This window comes from Pagrus pagrus (genome assembly GCF_965226575.1).
Source record: "Pagrus pagrus genome assembly, chromosome: 15".
NCBI lineage: Eukaryota > Metazoa > Chordata > Actinopteri > Spariformes > Sparidae > Pagrus > Pagrus pagrus.
This window is the reverse complement of record NC_140199.1, coordinates 26,666,730-26,686,943: the sequence shown is the minus strand read 5'-3', so window position 1 is coordinate 26,686,943 and position 20,214 is coordinate 26,666,730. Positions and strand designations below refer to the sequence as shown.

Sequence of the window (20,214 nt, the reverse complement as noted above, 5' to 3'; positions counted from 1 at the left end):
GGGCCTTGGCAGAGGTATGCGCCCTACTGAGTGCCTATTCTAATTTTTTATTATAATGCCTAGGTGCTATATAAATACTGTGAAAGTACAGAAACACTAAATCCACTCCGAAATGCACACAGTCCGTATTCAGAGACTGTGTCTTGAAACGCGGCGTTGGGACTTCTGTAAGGTTCTGATGTCACAACTATACAGTCACTTAAGTGCAGTGACACCCAGCCACGCCCCCAGCACAGCCGTGGTTGTAAAAACAACAGCAGAGCTAATGAGGAAACATGGTGGGCCTGCTCAGGCCTGTGAGAGCTAATCAATCAGATCATACTGGGATTTTCAGGAGGGTGGGTTAAAGAGACGGGAGGATTCACACAGAAGGTTTATAGAGGTGCTGCAGCAATAAACACTAGGAGAACAAGACTAGGTCAAAACCTGGTAATGGCTGGACCGTGTCTGGTCAAGTTGCGAAAATGTGGCCAGTTTGTTACTGGGGTAGTCAGTGGTAGAATGGATATGAATACCTGGATTTGAATTGCTCTTGCAACTAAACAGCAGAATATTCCTTTGTCAGCCTGTGGTTATGAGTGTGAGAGTTATTACATTCACAAATTAAATTCATAGATTTCTTTTTATATATATATATATATTTTACAGCTGTAGCCTAAAAAAGATGTATTGCTGTGATCTACTGATTATTTCCGCTTGATTTAATTAACAAATTGGATTTAGGATTTGGATTAACAATTTAAGATGAACTATTCCCCATTCTGAGTTACACATTTCATGTTTCACTTGTCTCATTTTCATTGCCATTTAAAATTTCATCTTTACAAATGCTTTCAGTTGGAGCATTTCTTTTTAGCTTTGGCATTTTACATTTTACTTAATTTATATATAATTATTCCTAGTTGTGTAGTAAAATATAAGGCAGTGCTATACAGCTTGCAGAAGGATATTGACAGACACATGGGAACAAAAACGCTGACAAAAATAGTAAAAATAAAAATAAGATAAATAAATAAATAAACACAACAAAACACAAAAAAAATGGATTTAGAAGTATCCCCAAATACTTTAGATTTGTTGGTACCCACTGAAATCTCCAATTTTGAAAGTTATTTCTGTAATAGTACTTTGATAGAGGCATCACCTCAGATTTGGTCCAGTTTATCTTAAAGCCAGAGATACCCAAAAATAAGTTGACCAGATCCAACAACGGGGGCATAGACCTCTGTGGGTCAGACGTCAGAATCAGGATGTCGTCGGCCAATATTATTAATTTGTTTTCACGGCCACCCATTGTGACACCCCTGACAGATTCATTTGATCTAATTGCCTCTGCAAGTGACTCCAGTGTGATAATGAACAAGAGTGATGAAAGTGGGTCACCCTGCTGAGTCCCACTTCCTGCAGGAAAAGCAGATGACCTCAGACCATTAATTACTACCATAGACCTACTGTATCCGCATCCAGAGACAGAGCAGCTAATGGAGTCTCCATGTCTTTGGTTTTCACAACTAAATGCAAGAGGCGTCTCAGACTATCAGAGACTGTCCTGCCCCTTCCAAATCTGCTCCATCCGAGCTACAGTATATAAGTATATGTTGAATGCCTTTTTAATGGTCTAAGAAAAATCCTATGGCAAAACTTTATTAAATGAAAGTAAGGCATATAGATCAAAATAACATAGTCAACATAGGGCTTAAGCTGCTGTAGCAGTTCACAAAAACTGGTGTTTGGAACGCTCACATACTCATGCAAGCACACACACCCTCTAACTCATGTCTACCTCCCTCTGATTGGCAGCATCCTACAACAGCAGACTCCACAGACGACCAGCTATCTCAGGGCAGTGAGAGTCCCACACTGGAGACCTTTCTGGATGAAACTGATATAGAAAACTCAACCAAATACAGGTCAGCGTGGAAAAAAGATGTTGTCACTTATGTCTTCTATTTATCAACCACATTTGATCGAGAGGCACCCCTCTTAGAACACATCATACTGTGTAAGTGGTTCCACACCCTGGCATTTAGGGTGTCTTTCTAGTTAATTGCCATGTGTGATAATTGCCATGAAATACCCTGAGCATGTTCATAAAAAACTAAACCTCTCTGTTTTTGAGGCCTCGCTGTTACCTTTTCCTCTAGCGATGTCAAAATGTACATGTTCAGTGTCACTAATGGTAAGGCTCTGTTGCTCACCTGTTTCATAGAGTGACAGCTAGAGGGGCTTTAGATTGAAAGTGTTGCTCTGAATAATACTTTGTGCAATAATCCACTTTTCATCTTCAGTTTTTCAGTTTTTATGTATTTTTGTGTGTTTTTATTGCTGTCTCAGCTGCCTGGAGGTGAATAGTGGGGATGTGACAGGCCGGTCTACCCCCAGGCCGAGGCTCAGCAGCATTGGGAACCTCCTGAGTCCAGAACCCCAATCCAGCAGCAGCATGGAGCTTATATCAGTCCCATCCAAACAACATCATAGACACTCCAGAACAGCCAGTGAGCTGCTGGGAGACAGGTAAATACTGTGGACCCACTTGACTAAATAAGGCTAAGAACAGACGCCGTTACTGGCTTCTTCTGACCACCTTGGTTCCACAGAGTGGAGTCATGAATGTGTTAAAGAAAAACTGTAGTTTATTACAACTTATGTAGTGTTTCAGAGCTCTGGGGCCTGACGTGAATCCTATGCACAGTTATATAAATGAGGCCCTGGGTCATTGGTCCGCTCGTTTATTGAAAGGCTGGTGACGAATCCAATGAAAAATGAGCACAAATTGATGGTTGTGACCTTCCCTTCTCTGTCTGCAGGCAGTTCTTCATCGAGGAGCTGGAACAGAGCAGAGAGTTTTATACCAACCAGAACCGTCTGCTGAAGCTGCTTTTTGCCATGTACAACCTGCTGGCTGCTAACTCAGAGCTAGTCTGCTATTTCATCATCGTGTTAAACAACGTGGTCAGTGCCTCTGTGATATCATTGCTCCTGCCCATACTGGTGTTCCTGTGGGCTATGTTGTCTGTTCCGAGACCAACCAAGAGGTTTTGGATGACTGCTATAGTCTACACAGAGGTATGAACACTGAGAGACACTTCTTTATTGTGAAAATATGGAAACCCTGAGGGGCAAGTGAGGAATTGCTTTTTCTGATGATCCATTTTCTAAGTCTGGAAAGTGTTTACTCTCCTGTGTTTATGACTTGAGAACTGGTAGAAAAATAGTTTTGCCAGGATAATATTCCTAAGTTCCTTTAATTTTTTTCTTTCCATCTGTGAAAACACGTGGAAAAAAAATTTAGGAGAACTATTTTTTCACAGAGTGAAAGGGGTAGGGGTGGCCACATTAACTCGTATCTGGGAAAATATTTTGCTAGACCCACTTGGACACAGAGTAGGGTGGGGAAATTATGGTACTGAGAACATTGAGCTAACTTCGTCTTAGCTAAAGACCCATACTTACTGTGTGTGGCAGGAGCTGTAAAACATTACACACTTCATGTGAGGGATTGTACCCGCTCAACCAAAGTTTTAGTGCAAGAACAGGCATTTGATTCAACATTTTCTCTTTTTACAAGTCAGTGTACTATCAAAATGTTTTCGAAGCTGTTATTTTAAGGTAGAATAATTGCATAGGGTTGCTGTAACCTTTAAAGAATCTCCTCAATCTATTGTTTTATTACACAGTATGTGATGCCTCAATTACTGGTTATTAGAGTTGGAGATCTCTTACCGCTGTCATCCAATTACTGAATTACAGTGATGAGTCTAAGAGAACTGCTATATACAGATCACAAAGTCTGACTGGTGATACTGCTGTGCTGCTCTGCTCCTTCAGGTGATGGTGGTGGTGAAATACCTTTTCCAGTTTGGATTCTTCCCCTGGAACAGTGTGTATGAGATGACTCTAAATGAAGACAAACCTTTCTTCCCACCCCGTATCCTGGGCCTGGAGAAGACTGACAACTACATCCGATATGATCTTCTTCAGCTGCTGGTTCTGTTCTTTCACAGGTCCCTGCTCATGGTGAGTCAGTGTTTACAGTGATTACAGTGATGGTTACACTTGACAAATCAGTAAGCAAGGCCATGTTAATCTGATGGTACAGGGTGAAAGCAACAAGGGTATAATTTTGTAAAATACACCCTTGAAAAATGTACAGTCAAATGTTCCAGTTCCTGCCAGGCCATTACAATCTGGATGACAAAATGCATTGACTTCAGATACAGCTGAATTTGGCGCCCCCCACAGTGTGCAGAGTGCAAACCACTGTCATCATGGATTTTTAGCTATTAGGAGCCCAAAATCTGATGGCCAGTCAGGAAAACATTCATGTTATGTTGTTGTCGATCAATGAAAAATGAAAGAAATAGGGATTGATGAGCTGTTCTTTCAGTCCTTTTCTCTGTTACAGTGGACTAATTAACCTGACACACACACCTACATTATTAAGTGTCCAAGTAATCTTTCAGCCATCCATCATCTTTTCTGTCATTAAGACACTTTATTTTGCCGTTTTATAATCTGTCCAAAGTGTCATTAATGTAAACTAATTACACTGCTGTGGTGAAGCATACCGCTGTCTCTGTTTCACCTTTGCAAAGGCTCTTTTTTTATTCACTTCACGACTGACTGGTCGGATTTCACAGTTTACCATTCTCATCCTCTCTGTGAACAGCCTGAAGCCACAGACCTCTTCTTTTACTGTCCTTCACTCATTGGGGAAGTCAGTAAAATCTTAACAATTGGGATTTGTATTGTTTGATGTGAAAAAATGCTACACAGTGGCTTTTAGGTATCTTGCTTCTAGCTGTTTTCTGTTTGCCATCGGCCCTTTACAGCATTTGTTTTCAGCCAAATGTGGGCTGTGGTTGTTCTGCTCTCATCTATACAAATCACAGTTCTGTAGCAATTTGTCGGACATAATGTAGGTGCACACTACAACGCAGCCTGCCATTCACACTATTACAAGAGACGGCACCATCAAAATGGTTTTGATTGAGAGATGCAGACACAAACTTTCCTCAGATCATGTATAATCATGTATAATGACTGAAAGGATAAAGCCAGGCTTCCTGCAACACAGCTCAACACTTATACCCTCCCCCTGCTGGAGCCCCTGGGTAACTGTTACTGTTGGTTTCATTATCACTTTCTGATAAAACATTTTAACCATAAACATGTAACATGAAATGGCTCATAAATAATCATTTGAAAAATACCCATTAAAATACCATTAAATGTTATTGCTTCATCTGACTTGCTGATAATACACAATATTCCACCCATGACATTGATGACTAATTAGCACTGATTAACATATTCCTCACCAAAAACAACCTGCTAACACACAATGGATGTATCTTGTGTCAAGAGCGCGCAGATAAATAAAACACCCTTGGAAGAAAACATGAATGCCTTTTCACCATTTCCCAAGTCATAAACACAGGCGAGAAAACAGAGATCAGACTTAGAAAATGGATTATTATTCCTCATTTGCCCCTCAGGGCTTCTGTATGCTAAGACTTTGTTATCACTTATTTTTCTTGGCGTACTTGATTGCATGTTGCTAAGTATCATTAGGGTTTCTTAGATGTTGAGGACACATTTCAGCCCAATCCAGTGAAAAATAAGCAGTTGGTGAGGCTTAGACTACACACACACACAAATGTATCACAAAGATGAGGAACAAACTTCAGAAAATCACAACAAAAAATTGAAAGTGAATACAGCTACAGGATTGAGCAAGGTCCCATGAATTTGACAGAAGTTTTAACCTGAATTTTTGAGAAAATCCATGACATGAACTTCGGAATTCTCAATTCTGGGTGACTTGACATGGAATAACCCTACAGATGACAACACTTTTATATTTTTAAACTACGTATTTTACCAAACTCTGTAAGCTGTGGAAGGAGTGCAATGTTTTTTCTACTTTAACCAATAACTTTAGCCTCACACATTTGTGTTTTTCTGTTTTGTGTGTGTGTGCGTGTGTGTGTGTGTGTGTGGGCACAGCGTTATGGCCTGTGGGACCATGAGGGCCCCCTAGAGGAGAGTTGTAAGGATGAAGGAGATGAAGATGGAAGAAGGAAGGAGAAAGAGGAGGAGGGCAGAGTTAGCTCAACATCCATTGTGGAAAACTTAGAAGTAGCTGAACTGGACCAGCTTGAAAAGGTTTGTGTAAATATGTGATATTAGCTGCTATTGATTACTGTTCTATCAATAACTGTTGAAGAATGTGTTCTTGGTCATTGAACAAAGAAGTTACATCATGTCATAGTATCAGTATTTAAAGACTACTTTAATAGTTTTTGAATCCAATGTTTTTGTCATTGTAGGATGAACCAAGTACCAGCTCTGCTGCTGCTACCCCACAACCTCCTCCAGCTGAACCAGTACCCACCGCGTCTGAAGATGGACCAGTGGAAACTCCATCTGGGCTGACAGACACATTAAATCCTGCCAGTAGCCCGAAAGAAGATAAGATGGAGGGAGACAGTGAGCAGGTTACAGAGGAGGTCCCAAAGAAATCTAGCAGTATCCGCTTCCGGAAGAAACCTAAAAAGGCCAAACTACAGCGCAAAGGTTTGTGGCTCCATTTTGTGTAGACTATGACGGTAGAGGTGTGACTCGTAACATTAACTCTGGCTGCATTCCATTAAGGTGTCCCACATCCACGGATCTGGTATTGTACAAGCTTCTACTAGCTACTATGATGGTCAAAATATCTGCAGTGATTAAAGGAACAAATCACCCCAAAATGTAAATTCAGTCCTTATCTACTCACTCCCATGTCCGCAAAACATTTCTGGATCTTCACAGCAAAATAGCATTGCAACAAGTAGGGACTTGTTTCAAATCATAAAAAAACGCAAAATGGCCCCATACAGCTCGTCCAGCATAATCCATGTCTCTGGAAACCCTGAGTTCCCAAACTGATTTGAAAGGACATTATTTACATCCTGAATGGTTGAGCCTGTGCACCCACTTCAGATGGTGCGCTTCTGTATTTTAACGTGACGTCATATTGGTGGAACTTGGAGTGCCTAATATTTTCTGAGGTTGTACACGTTGAAAGAAGTTTGAGAAACACTACACTGTATGCTGCTGACAGATGGTTGGTGGTTGATGTTAACCCACAAACCTTGTGAAAAGCACGCAGAAACAGTTTTGCCTTTATACATGCATACATATGGAGGCCGGGAGGTGACGTGGATGTGGTTTCTTTTCCACGTCCCAGACACTTTCCATACATCCACCTGTAACCATTATGTCTCCCAGGGCCTCTTAATTGCTCATTGATAATATTTATTACTTCCTGCAAGTCCGAAAATCTACGACAACAAAGTCTGTGTGCTATAAGGATTCTGATAAGATGTCTCCTGCTTAAAATGAAAGCACATAAGGCTGGGATTCTAAATATTTCTTTGTGATTCATACCTCAATTAAAAAAATAATAATTTGATGGTCTCGATCATGATACTCGGCCATTATTTAACCAACTGCGTTTTGGCTTTCCACTCTCACAATTGTACAGATTTTGGGCGCGAGCGTTTAAATGAAATGGGCGTGCGAAATATAAATAAATCATGTAGGCGGGTTAGTAATTTGCACGTTTTTAAAATAAGAACACAACCATGTCACCTCCTGGGCTCCGTACATACATGTTATTGTAGGCTGCAGGAATTTTCACATCTAAAGTAGATTCTGCTGTTAATTTAGGTCAATTTTACTGTTTCCCATTTATCTCATGTGGTATTTTCTGTTTGTGTTGGTCATCTCCTTGCTGATGTGTCAGACCAAAATACACTGATATAGCATATGTAACAAAGACAAAACATGTTTCAGAAAATATCGTACACTATCTTTCTACTCTATTCTGCTAAATCCCTCCTTGATTGTGGTTCTGACAGTTTCAGAGGAGCCCACAGCTGAGACTGCAGATCCCTGTGAGGAACCAGAGAAGAAGAAGAAGCAGAAAGGCAAGAAGAGAGAGGAAGCAAGTCAAAGATTGATGGCTGTTGGAAACAAGATAGCACATGTCTTCATCTCTGGGTGAGTACAGTATAGAGCAGGGGTCTCAAACTAAAATTAGCTTGGGGTCACTGCTTGAATTGTCATCTTATAGGAGGGCCACAAGCGTTCAAGCGCTACAAGAAAGAGCAATATTTCTGAAAATGCAGTTTTATGTCCATTATGAACATGATAACATAAAAATGCAAACAGCAGTGTGTTTACATTTTTATATGATTAGTTGTTAACAGTCAGTTTAAATATTTTATCCCTACTCAAATAATGTATTGAAACCTTGCACTGAGCTAACAAATGATATACATTAGTACTTTATTTCTTGCCAGACACCTGGCAGCACTTCAGTTCATATTTTTCTTCATATCTAACAAAAAAAATAGTTTTTAAGAGTTCAAATCCTTTCTCCTTATAAATAATTTAAATTAGGCGTGCCGCGGTAGTCACATGCCTTTTAAAAATTCAATAGTCTTACAACGGACGCTACAATTGCAAACAGCTGGAGGTGTCTACTCCGTGCAGCAGCGGGGCCAGCAGCAGAGTAACAGGAGTCACATTTAACTTTTAATGTAGAGAGAGTTAGCAAAGCAAAGAGTAGAAGCACCTATTTGGCAATATTTCGGCAGTTTGAGACCCCTGGTGTAGAGGTCATGATGTCACCATAGTCACCCTCTAAGAACACTTGCCAATGTATTAAAAATTGTTGAAGACTAAATAATCAATAATGTATTTGAAAATAGTTTTAAATTAAAACAAATAATGTAGTTTGAATTCTGAAATAAACACTGTATGACTGAAATATAATTTCTTTTCGCATGAATGCAGGGGTTTAATGCCTGCCATCTTGTTTTGCTCTGCAGTATCCAGAGTGTTTACAGGCCAGCTCAGGGGTTCTTCGGGGGTATTCTCCACCCGGAGTATCGGGCTGCCACCGATGTCTATGCACTCATGTTCCTGACTGATGTCATCGACTTCATCATCATTGTCTTTGGGTTTTGGGCTTTTGGGGTGAGAGATCCATAGACCCACTCAGCCAACTTGCTGTAGTTTGCTAGGCCAGTTAATGGAGTAAATCCCTTGTGACTTGCGTCTCTCTCCTTCAGAAACACAGTGCAGCAGCTGACATTGCCTCCACCCTGTCAGAGGACCAGGTTCCTGAGGCCTTCCTGGTAATGCTGCTCATCCAGTTCAGCACCATGATCATCGACAGAGCTTTGTATCTACGCAAGGCTGTCTTGGGAAAGCTCATCTTTCAGGTTCAGTTCACATATTCAGATTCTGAGCATTCATGCTTCTCTTTGTCTGGTTGCATGTTTTCCTCTTTGAAGTCATGAGGTGGAGGACTGTTGCTCTCTGTCTGTTGTTTGTTCCATTGTTCACCATCATAAATTTAAAAATCACACACATGTCCTTGTTACAGCTATCTTTACAAATGTATTACCTTAAAAGTTCCCTTAGTGCCCAGATAGTGAACTATTGCAACAGGTAAAATCCGGTAGCCCTTTTCAGACAGAGACTTTGCAATAGTGCCACAACAAAGGGTCGCCTTTACACCAGCTTTGCATTTTCTCAGCAGCCAAGCAGCGGCGCTCCAGTGTATCATTTTATTCAGCATGCTGGCATTGCAGAGCGAAAGAGGTGTGACGGTATACATCATAGTGTTGAGATCTGTGATTTTTGATTCCACCTCGTTTCCACCTGGAAATGGTTTATAACCACATGGATGCTGTGATATTGTGTTGTAATTGAGAAACTGACCCATCATGCATCGTGGAAAGTGACAAAGATACGTTTTTTGCTTGAAATTACATCACTGATCACCATTAGTAAATAGCAGAGTTATAGAATAGAACATCTCTACTAATGTGCTTCTCTGCATTCAAAGTATTTGATCACTTTCCTTACACCCTTCATATCCTCCCTCTGTCTTTGCTTTCCTACAGGTGACACTTGTGTTCGGGATCCATCTGTGGATGTTCTTCATCCTGCCAGCTGTCACTGAAAGGTGAAGTCAAACTAAATCACGTATTTCTTTAATTATATTATTCATGGTAAATTATTACATCAGTGTGTTGTTACTTGGGATTTGGTCAAATTTGGCTTTAATCTTCTTTTCTCTCCTTCTGTCTGTTTAGGATGTTCAATCAGAACTTTGTGGCTCAGCTCTGGTACTTTGTCAAGTGTATTTACTTTGGCCTGTCAGCCTATCAGATCCGCTGTGGATACCCCACTCGTATCCTCGGCAACTTCCTCACAACGAAATACAACCACCTCAACCTGTTTCTCTTCCAAGGGTATGGACACAAATAACATCTGCAGCTCTCTGTGCTGTTTAGTCCAATGAACATTTGGAACATTTGGAAGTCCAAAAAATGGTACAAAACAGGTACCTTTTTGGATTTGTTTTTCCCTGCAGATATTATTATTAGCCGACACTAACATAGTGTTGCTGCATGAAACTGCCACGACATCATCTTCAATGTGACACAGGGGGGTGGTGTTTGATTGGATTCAGGGTCAAGTTATTTTATTTGTACCCATGGGTAGATTTGGTTTGCAGTAGAAGATAAGGCATCCATCTTAACACACATTTTAGAACAACACAACTAACACTCTTAGTTCAAGTCGAGCCGAGCCATACCGTACCATGTAGTGGAATAAGGCATGTGGCAGCCGCATAACTCTGAGGTCTCTCCACAAAAATGTAATTTCCATTTCAAGAATTATCATATAATATATTGACAACATGATGTAGATTCTGAGCGTGCACGTGTGTGTGCTTGTGCGTGTGTGTTTGAGCAGGTTTCGTCTGGTGCCGTTCCTGGTGGAGCTGCGGGCAGTGATGGACTGGGTTTGGACTGACACCACACTGTCTCTATCAAACTGGATGTGTGTGGAGGACATTTATGCTAACATCTTCATCATTAAATGCAGCCGTGAGACAGAGAAGGTATGACGTGTGTGTGAGCTGTGATGTGACAGGAGACCAGTACTTGGGCAAAAAACTCAGTTAAAAAGGACAAACAGTAACTCTTCAGAACAGTTTCAGGTTTTTCAGTATTAAAATCCAAACTTAAGATGTTTTGGCATGTTCTTCGCTTGAGTAGCATGAACAAACTCTTTAAAATATTTATTGTCTCTAAAAATACACATTTTCTGTCCTCAGAAATATCCACAGCCTAAAGGACAGAAGAAGAAGAAGATAGTGAAATACGGCATGGGTGGACTCATAATCTTCTTCTTGATCTGCATCATCTGGTTTCCCCTTCTCTTCATTTCATTGGTCAGATCAGTGGTGGGTGTGGTCAACCACCCCATCGATGTCACAGTGACCGTCAAGCTGGGAGGATACGAGGTAATCAGCACTTCTCTTAAAAATGAAAAAAGCTTACACGAGTTATGACCACTCTCAAGCTACAACTATGGCAGAGTAGCTAAAATGCAGCTAATATCATTTGATAACAAAACATCCAAAATAGCTTTCTGGATGTTGATGAAAGGTTATTTTAATTATTTAGTTATAATGTTTCTGCAGTGTGTAAAATTAATTCAGTATATAGTTATTATTTTAGATATGGCTGCTTAATACATTTATGATTCTGCTTGGTCTTATGATTATCTATAGTGAAACTTCCATTAAGAGACTGCATGTAGTACAGTAATACTGCATGATGATCTAACCAGGGTTGTCACATATGGATTGGAGACTACAGAAAGCCAGTGTTACAAACTGGGAGGAGGAAAAATGATAAAATCATGAAAATAATCTGCAGATTCATCAATAATGAAAATAAATATCGGCTCAATGTATAAAATTTGTATAATACGTGAATAACCCATTAGTGTTTTTTTTCCTTGTGTATGTTTAGCCCCTGTTCACCATGAGTGTGCAGCAGCAGTCCATCCAGCCCTTCACAGAGGCTGAATATGACCAACTCACCCAAAAGTTTGGAGACAATGCAGTGCGTACTGACTGAACTTTTATTTCTGTGTCTGTCTGTATGTACTGCTACTTTCTGTCTTTGTCTGAGTGCTGTAGTTGTATAAACAATTATCAGGCTGGTCCTGTGAGTGCTGGCAGGCTGCATGTGCAATTCTTAAGTGTGTTTAACCTGTTCTTAGTCATGGAAATGTACGTAAAATGATCCTAAAAGGCCTATCCCTGTCTAGCCCAATGTAAATGTAAAGCTCTTGTTGAACCATTTGGAGCACAGGTATGGTTTTGGGCTCTTTTGAAAGGTTATACGCTGACATTTTTTCTCTTTAATCTATAGGAGTTTGAACACGCTGAATTATTCATTTATTTTTCTCACCAAATTTGTTAATGCAAAAATGAGCCTGCAGATGACCTGTAACTGCTCCTAGTTGCTGGTAAAAAACATGGGTCTCCATCATATAGTCTTACATGGTCAAAGTTCAATTTTAATCAAATGATATACTACTGGATTTGAAACTGGCTACACGATGCATCATAATATGGAGGCTGCCATCTAAGTTGCTCAGAAGAGAGGAGAGAGAAGAGAGAGTGGGTTACTTGTCTACAAGATCACTCATTGGCTGTTGTAGGCTCTAGGACGGGCGTAGAAACTCATATCTCCTCAAATGAGCTGTCAATCAAACTCCTCATGACTGCAGAGCACCGGCATCTCCCTCCCTCCTTACTTCCTTCCTTCCTTTCTTCCTCACCCTCCTCCCTTTGTTTCCTTCCAGGACCATCCCTCGGTGCAATCATCTGACCGCTTCTTTTCGCTTCTTTACACTTGCTTATTTGCTTCGTCCTTTTTGTCTTTCCCTCCTCCCACTCCCATAATGCTGCAGGGTCAAAGAATGGCACGATTGTATCTCTCCTCCCTCTTCTCATTCTCAGTTCACCTTGTGTACATGTTTTGGCTTCAGAGCATCACATCCAACATGGTTACACCATGTTGCTTTTCAAATCTGATCATAAATGTTGACATTCGGAGGTCTGAAAACAGTGGGTATGCTTTTATTTCACATCAAGCATTTAGACACCGACATGAGCAGCTCAAGGCAACATGTTGCCTCTCGAAATAGTTTAAGAGCTGTTATTCTCCAAACTTAATCCCTGTGGTACATCACTGTACACTTAAATTGAGGCGCTTGCCTATTTTCTCAGCTGTGTTTGTAAAATTTGGTAGAAATTTAGATATGCTGTAAGACAGCCCTAAGGAGATGACTATCAGAGTTTTCATTCAACATGCATCTAAATCTAAATTGCTGTGGAGAAGAGATAGACATTAAAGTTTTTGCAAATACAGTCCACATTAAATTGTTCTTCCATGTTACTGTATATCTGTGTATTCTCACAGTCATTGCCTTGTTGATCGTTCAAAAGTGGTATGGCAAGAGAAGGAGTCAAAACGTCACTTCCTGTCCACAGGGATACCACAAGGCTCAGTGCTTTGTCCCCTTCTCAATATACACCACCTCACGTATCCGCTGACATGGTTTCTCTTATCACCACTACGCTGATTCCTAACTCTGTCATCACCTTTAAAATCATGACCCTTTTTTTAGTAAGTAAGGTGTTTGGTTCTTGCTGACTCTTTACTTCCTATATCATTGTCACCTGTTCAACAAAAAACTTCTCCAAATGTAGTATTTCGAACAAGCATAACCTGATCCTCAAAAAACATTGGTTTGAATCACATTTCGTAATAAATAATTGACACTAAATTATTCTTTTAACACGCTCACCTCTCTCACATGCTCAGGGGCAACATTACTGAATACTCAGGCTCTAACATTGTCTATAGATAAAGTTAATAGGGGTTTTCCCATTAACAATTATTTGTCTGATGTAGCTGTCCATTTTGCTTTTACTACTGCATATTCAAAGACACATAGAGATTTATAGAATTTTCTCATGATCTGTATGTGTCTTACTTGAGTTGCTGCCTCTCTATATACTTGTTTTTAATGCAAAATGTTGCTTGTATGTGCATCTAGGTAGCCATGCAATTCATCACCCTCTACAGTTATGACGACATTGTGACGGCCAGGATTGAAGGGAGTTCAGGATCGGTATGGAGGATCAGCCCCCCCAGCAGACAGGAAGTCATTAAAGAATTACTAGGAAGTCCTGCTGACCTAACACTACGTCTGGCCTGGACTTTCCAGAGGTAAAACCTTTGCTGTCTTTTGTGGATCTGACTGATCTCATTGTTAAAACCACAGATTGTCCTCTCTGGGTAAAGGTAAAAAGGTTTACAGACATCTGTATTTACAGTATTTGTGATATAATGACAAATCATCATCTCCTGATTAGATAAATTGCCACATATACACCAGGGCAATACTCCCAGTTTATATCTCTCAACTGTGAACAAAATATTTAATTATTATTATACTACTAAGTTAAAATGATATTGTTTGCATATTGTCTCCCATGTGATGTTATGATCCAGAAAATAGATTAGCAAATTGTGTGTATGTGCATAATAGACCTGGTCTGCTATGTAAAAAAGTAAATATAAAGAGTGTCAACATGTTAAAGAACTTAAACTTTGATAAATCCAGTATCCAGTATGAGACACAGCAAACCTTCTTGCAATCTCAATGACAAATCTTTCTATTGCTTATTCTGACTGCTGCTGCTCTTGTGATTTTGATATGTAGTTTATTAAATTAATACAGTTAATTAAATTAATGTTGCTCAATATAAATGAAAGGACAAGTGTCCTATGAGAAAATACAAGACTGACTGTATGGATAGCTATTCATTTTGGTAGCCTTTACTTTTCCTCTCTGTAACACAGTAATATCAGTGATATTACTGGGTATACATGATATGTCTCTTCTCAAAGCTGATTGTGTCTGTTTGTGTCTGAATATTTCTGTCCCTGACAGAGACCTGGGTAAAGGAGGGACAGTGGAACACACCTTTGACAAACACTCTATAGACCTGGAACCTGGGAACCCAGTCAGAGCAGACCTGGCCTCACTACTGGTTGGCAATCGCACTGGGCCTGTGTAGGTTTATTCTCTGGAAGGATGTTTATGTGAATAGATGTTTACTTAATACTTACAGTCCTGTCTTACATAGTGTCTTGTCTCTTTACCAGGCTTGTTCCTAATATGTTCCCAAACTACATCCGTGCCCCCAATGGAGCTGAAGCCAAACCAGTCAGTCAGCTCCAAAAAGGTCAGAGTTCACTCACAGTTAATGTCAAATATGTACAATATAAGATTTTTTCCTAGCATAAAAAAAAATATTAAAACAGGCAAAATAGTTTCCTGGATCAGGCTAGCTAGTCATCGAAAGGACAACCCCAATGAGTTAATGGCTGCTTTCTTTACTAAGTGAATTAGAGAATAGCAGCTCTACTAGGCTCAAGTCAGAAGTTACATTTTTAGGAAATATTAGGACACTCATTAATATTAAAATACCATTATATAATTAACAAAAGTTGACATAGTGTCAGACTGGATACCAGTTTATATTTGCTATTCACACGTCAAAGTGTCTGTTCTAACCCAGCTGATTGGTTGTTTTCCAGGCGAAGATGATGGTTTCCTGAATATAACCCTGTCCCTGAAGAGTGACAGGTCACTTAACGGCAGTGGGAACCAGGAGTGGTGGGACATTGCCATTGCAGGCTGTGCCTCCTCGTCATGTGGGGTTCTGTCCATGGTCATATTCAATGACAAAGTCAGTCCACCCAGCCTGGGCTTTCTGGCTGGATATGGGTAAGAAACATACCCTCACTAACAGCATGTGCATGGTTTGGATATATAAATATTCATTTATTTATATTTTAATATTTATTTTCTATTTATATTTGTATCATCTGGTATGTTATTATCTGGGCCATGTGATTGCCTCCCATTGGCTGTTGCTACAAAAGAGAGCTGCAGTCATGCCCCTTCCATTGGGCCAACATGGGACCTTACTTTTCTTTACTTTACTATTCTGTTTAGTTAGCATGGCATACAGTAGAAAAGGATTGTTTAAACAAATGTATGTTCAACAACAACCAAAGATACTGTATGTCCACCTTGTGTTGTAAGAATGCTCTGAAAAGCCTACTGTAATGCATTATGATGATGGTAATTACTACATAGTGCTAAAATCTCAGATGAGCGATTAGTCTGCACAGTGTCGACTAGTGGTTTTGATAGTCAACTTGTCAGCTAGTCCATTATTATGACACTCCTAATGGTTAGGGTAAATTGGTTAAGCTTTCATATTTTCCGTACTGTTCCATACATTAACTATTTATCAAACATAATGACGGTCATTTGTACTTTTTCTCACCCTGCTCGATTTTAAACATATTGTTTCTTCTCTGTTACAATCTGTCCTTCCAGGATCATGGGTCTGTATGTGTCTGTGGTCTTAGTCATTGGGAAGTTTGTGCGCGGCTTCTTCAGTGAGATCTCCCACTCCATCATGTTTGAGGAGCTGCCTTGTGTGGACCGCATCCTGAAGCTGTGCACTGACATTTTCCTGGTTAGTGCACACACACGCACACGCACACGCGCACACACACACACACACACACACACACGCACACACACACGCACGCACGCACGCACGCACGCACGCACGCACGCACGCACACACACACACACACAGACACACACACACACACACACACACACTGTGCATGCATTTCCTGTACTCGTGTATTTAAATTTACTGTACTACAGCACTGGACAGTATGAAAAAACCAATGTGTTGTGATAAAAGCATAAAGACCTATTCTATTAATAACCCCAACTGAAAACTTGAACCTGAAGATGAGCATGATATGTCTCCTTTGAATATGTCAAAAAACACAGGGTTGTCGCTATGTGTTTGTAAGTCTTCTGGGTCATTCCATGCCAACTCACCTAAAATACAGAACTTGTCATGTCATGGATTTTCTCAAAAAAAATATTAATGCTGAAACTTCTATTAAATTTACGGGACCTAATATAATTGTACTGTAAACTCTTATATTGGGTCCACCGCAAGCCTCCGGACACCTGCCCAGCTTTGGCTCACGCTGAAATATTATCCTCCTATTGTTCTCTACATCCTGCCGTTTGCTCTCAGCTGCCCATAAATGAGATTGCACATAACTCAGCTGTCACTAATACAATTAAGATTTGGCTTCAATTCAGGAAACAGCGCGGTCTACATAGGGCTTTGATCCATGCTCGACCAACGACCTCAGAACACTTAACGACCTGTCTTTTCATCCTTCATGTCTCTGTCAGTGAAGTATAACTTGCCCAATAGCCACTTTTTTCGGATCCTTCAAGTAAAGCACTTACCCAATCGCAAGATTGAGAAGAAGCAAAAATTGATCAATTCCTTTCCCTCGATTATGATCAAAAACTACTGATATCTATCTTTTACAATAAAATCGGCTTCCTGAATCCAGTCCCCACCACATCGCTTAAAGACTCCTGGGAGCATGGTTTGAGGGCAGACATTTTAAAACTGGTCCATTCTTCATCTATATGCGCCAGGCACGGTCTACTGCAGTGCAAGGTGCTCTAACAGCCCACTTCACCAACCGTCTCCAGCCAACCATTTACATATGCTCTGGACGTGCCCGAGGCTGACCAGCTTTTGGTCTGATATATTCAAAACTCTCGACAGGCTCTCAATACAACCTAAAATCTACCCATCTCTGCACAACGTGTCATTGCCTTCACTACCCTGCTGGCCAGGTGTACCATTCTTTTCAAATGGAAGCACACTTCTCCCCCAACTCACAACAGGTGGATATGAATTAAAATAATCCTCTTGGGAAAAGCTACAGTCAAAATAATCCTAAAAGTGTTTTTCAGCTCAGAAGCTATATTTAACTAGATCTGTGGCAGGAAAGTATAAACTAGCGGAGATATGATTTTTTTTTAATGACTGAGTCTTCATCCTGGTAAAAATAAATAAATAAATAAATAAATAACTTCCTGTTATTATTTGATTACTGCAACCATTCATCAACAACTATTTTAATAAAATGTTGCCACGTTTCGTTAGGGTTTCTGGGATATTCAGGGCAGATTTCAAACCAATCCAGTGAAAAATGAGCGATTAAGGAAGTTCAGAATACACAAACAAAGAATTACAAAAATCAAACATTTTGCTCTGAGGGGCAAACTTACAAAAATTCAGTACAGATATAGGATTTTAAGTTTCAACATGAATTCTTTTCATGAAAATCCACGACATGAACTAGGAGGCCCTAGATGGCATGGAATGACCTTCTGGAAAATCCTTTCTGTGTGATCCAGTTCCACAAACTAACATGTCTGTGTGTTTCAGGTGCGAGAAACAGGTGAGCTGGAGCTGGAGGAGGAACTCTACTCCAAACTGATATTCCTCTATCGATCTCCAGAGACTATGATCAAATGGACCAGGGACATCCACAGCCAAGACCAAGACAGATACTGACTGACTGATCATGTTTGATTGTAATAGAATACAGTGATTTGTGAAGCACACTGCAAAGATGTCTTGGGGACAGCACATGAAAGGCTTCTTGAGAGTACTCCTAAGAAGACACTACAGACTTTTGAGAGTGGAATGGCGAGTCCCACTGTGGGTGGACCTGATGGCAGCTGTATGTCTGTCCACGCCCCTGGAAGGCAAAGTCAGCGGTTAAATTGAGCTGTGCTTGTTAATGTTCAGAGGTTAAAGGTCAAACACAAGCAATACTTAATTCACTGTGTGGCTGAAACCTCAAGCTTATTGTAGGTTGGACCATCTGCAGTTACTGTATCAGTATGCTGATTGATTTGAAACATGCCATGCTGTCAATTAAAACATTTTTTTAATGAAACATACTTTTTAAAGTACCGTGTGTGCAGCAGCCATGTTTGTTTGACTGTGCATTATGAAGCAAGGTTTGACAAAACTGGTCAGATTTAAAGGGCTATTTTAATTTATATTCACCTAGTCAGAGGTAACCAAACTCTGATTATGCACTCGTAGGTTTTTCAGTTCTAGGTCACCACTGGTCCCAAGTTCAGGGATGATGGTTGAGACAGGTGAATGAGAGAGCTGTGGATCAGGCTTCCAGAAGACAAGAAGACACGTTTGCTAATGTGGTTCCTACTGATTGCCTTTAGTTGACACTTTAAAGCCCAATTTCAATTCGATTCACTTCAATTAAAAGTGTGTATAGTGTATAGTAAATGAAAGTGCTATGTGCTGGCCACATCCAGTTACTGGTTGCGCCTTTAAAGGGGCAGTATGTATGACATAGCCAGACTATTGGTTTAAAATATTTTGAAACAACAATGTTGACGTTATGTTAAAGACATCTATGTACTGTGTTGCAGAGATGTCTCCCGAAGTTGGCATGCTGACCAGCTAGCCCCAGCCCGTCCTGCTTCATAATACTACTTTGTACATGATAGCGGTGATAGTGTGATAGCCCCTGTAGTTTCAACTGGGAGATGTATAAGAGTGGCAAGTTCTCTGCTTACTGTAGTCAACAAAAGAAACTCAGAAAATGTCAAGAAAGAAAATATCCTTACATCCATTTTTCTTGCTAAACAGAAGAATAAAACTGTATACTATCTGAATTCAAGTTTCCCTCTTTTACTAAACTAAGATGGTCTAACTCATTGTCAAACACACATAACAACATAACTCACCAAAACAGTCTTGGTTGGTCTTTCCCGAGTGAGATGTTGAAATATTTCTGCTCTTCATGCCATTTTCACCACTGCTGATGCCCAACTCTATTGTGTCCTATATGTTCTGATGGCCAAGGATTACAATGATACCATGTACTACATCATCAAGTGTTCAGGTGAAGAGGTCATGGTGAATCCTGTTACACTGTGAGAATGAAACTAGAGACCATCTTGCGATGGGAACACATCATCCACCATGCTCATCAACATGTTGACCCACAACTACTCACAAGTCAGTACATCATTACATGAGTACTCAGTAACCATGGGTCAGACCACACCCATCTTCAAACTCCGCCTTCATTTTGATCTCAACTACACACCTGTAAAGTTTCATGACTGCATCTTGCACAGTGATGGTGCTATCACACTGACAAAACATGTTCAGAGACACAAAGACTATCACCAAAAAGCTTCTGTGACTGGTTCCCACTACAGTAGTTGTCCAGGACCACATTTTACCATGATGACACACACACACACACACACACACACACACACACACACACACACACACACACACAAACATTT

At 40.3% G+C, this 20,214-nt stretch overlaps 1 protein-coding gene across 1 annotated transcript in view; it reads left to right on the top strand.

Moving 5' to 3' along the window:
- The window catches only part of piezo1 (piezo type mechanosensitive ion channel component 1 (Er blood group)), a 95,699-nt gene extending 76,130 nt beyond the window's left edge, over positions 1–19,569 (top strand). The window contains exons 35-54 of the mRNA XM_084376565.1: positions 1,801–1,910; positions 2,335–2,514; positions 2,808–3,066; positions 3,829–4,017; positions 6,010–6,168; positions 6,333–6,579; positions 7,908–8,049; positions 8,883–9,030; positions 9,126–9,278; positions 9,966–10,027; positions 10,158–10,316; positions 10,825–10,972; positions 11,189–11,377; positions 11,892–11,984; positions 13,993–14,165; positions 14,893–15,015; positions 15,108–15,187; positions 15,543–15,732; positions 16,354–16,495; positions 18,305–19,569. Coding sequence (XP_084232691.1) covers positions 1,801–1,910; positions 2,335–2,514; positions 2,808–3,066; positions 3,829–4,017; positions 6,010–6,168; positions 6,333–6,579; positions 7,908–8,049; positions 8,883–9,030; positions 9,126–9,278; positions 9,966–10,027; positions 10,158–10,316; positions 10,825–10,972; positions 11,189–11,377; positions 11,892–11,984; positions 13,993–14,165; positions 14,893–15,015; positions 15,108–15,187; positions 15,543–15,732; positions 16,354–16,495; positions 18,305–18,433 — 3,075 coding nt within the window. The 3' untranslated portion in view covers positions 18,434–19,569. The remainder of the gene's footprint in view (positions 1–1,800; positions 1,911–2,334; positions 2,515–2,807; positions 3,067–3,828; positions 4,018–6,009; positions 6,169–6,332; positions 6,580–7,907; positions 8,050–8,882; positions 9,031–9,125; positions 9,279–9,965; positions 10,028–10,157; positions 10,317–10,824; positions 10,973–11,188; positions 11,378–11,891; positions 11,985–13,992; positions 14,166–14,892; positions 15,016–15,107; positions 15,188–15,542; positions 15,733–16,353; positions 16,496–18,304) is intronic.
- The last annotated feature ends 645 nt before the right edge of the window (positions 19,570–20,214 follow it).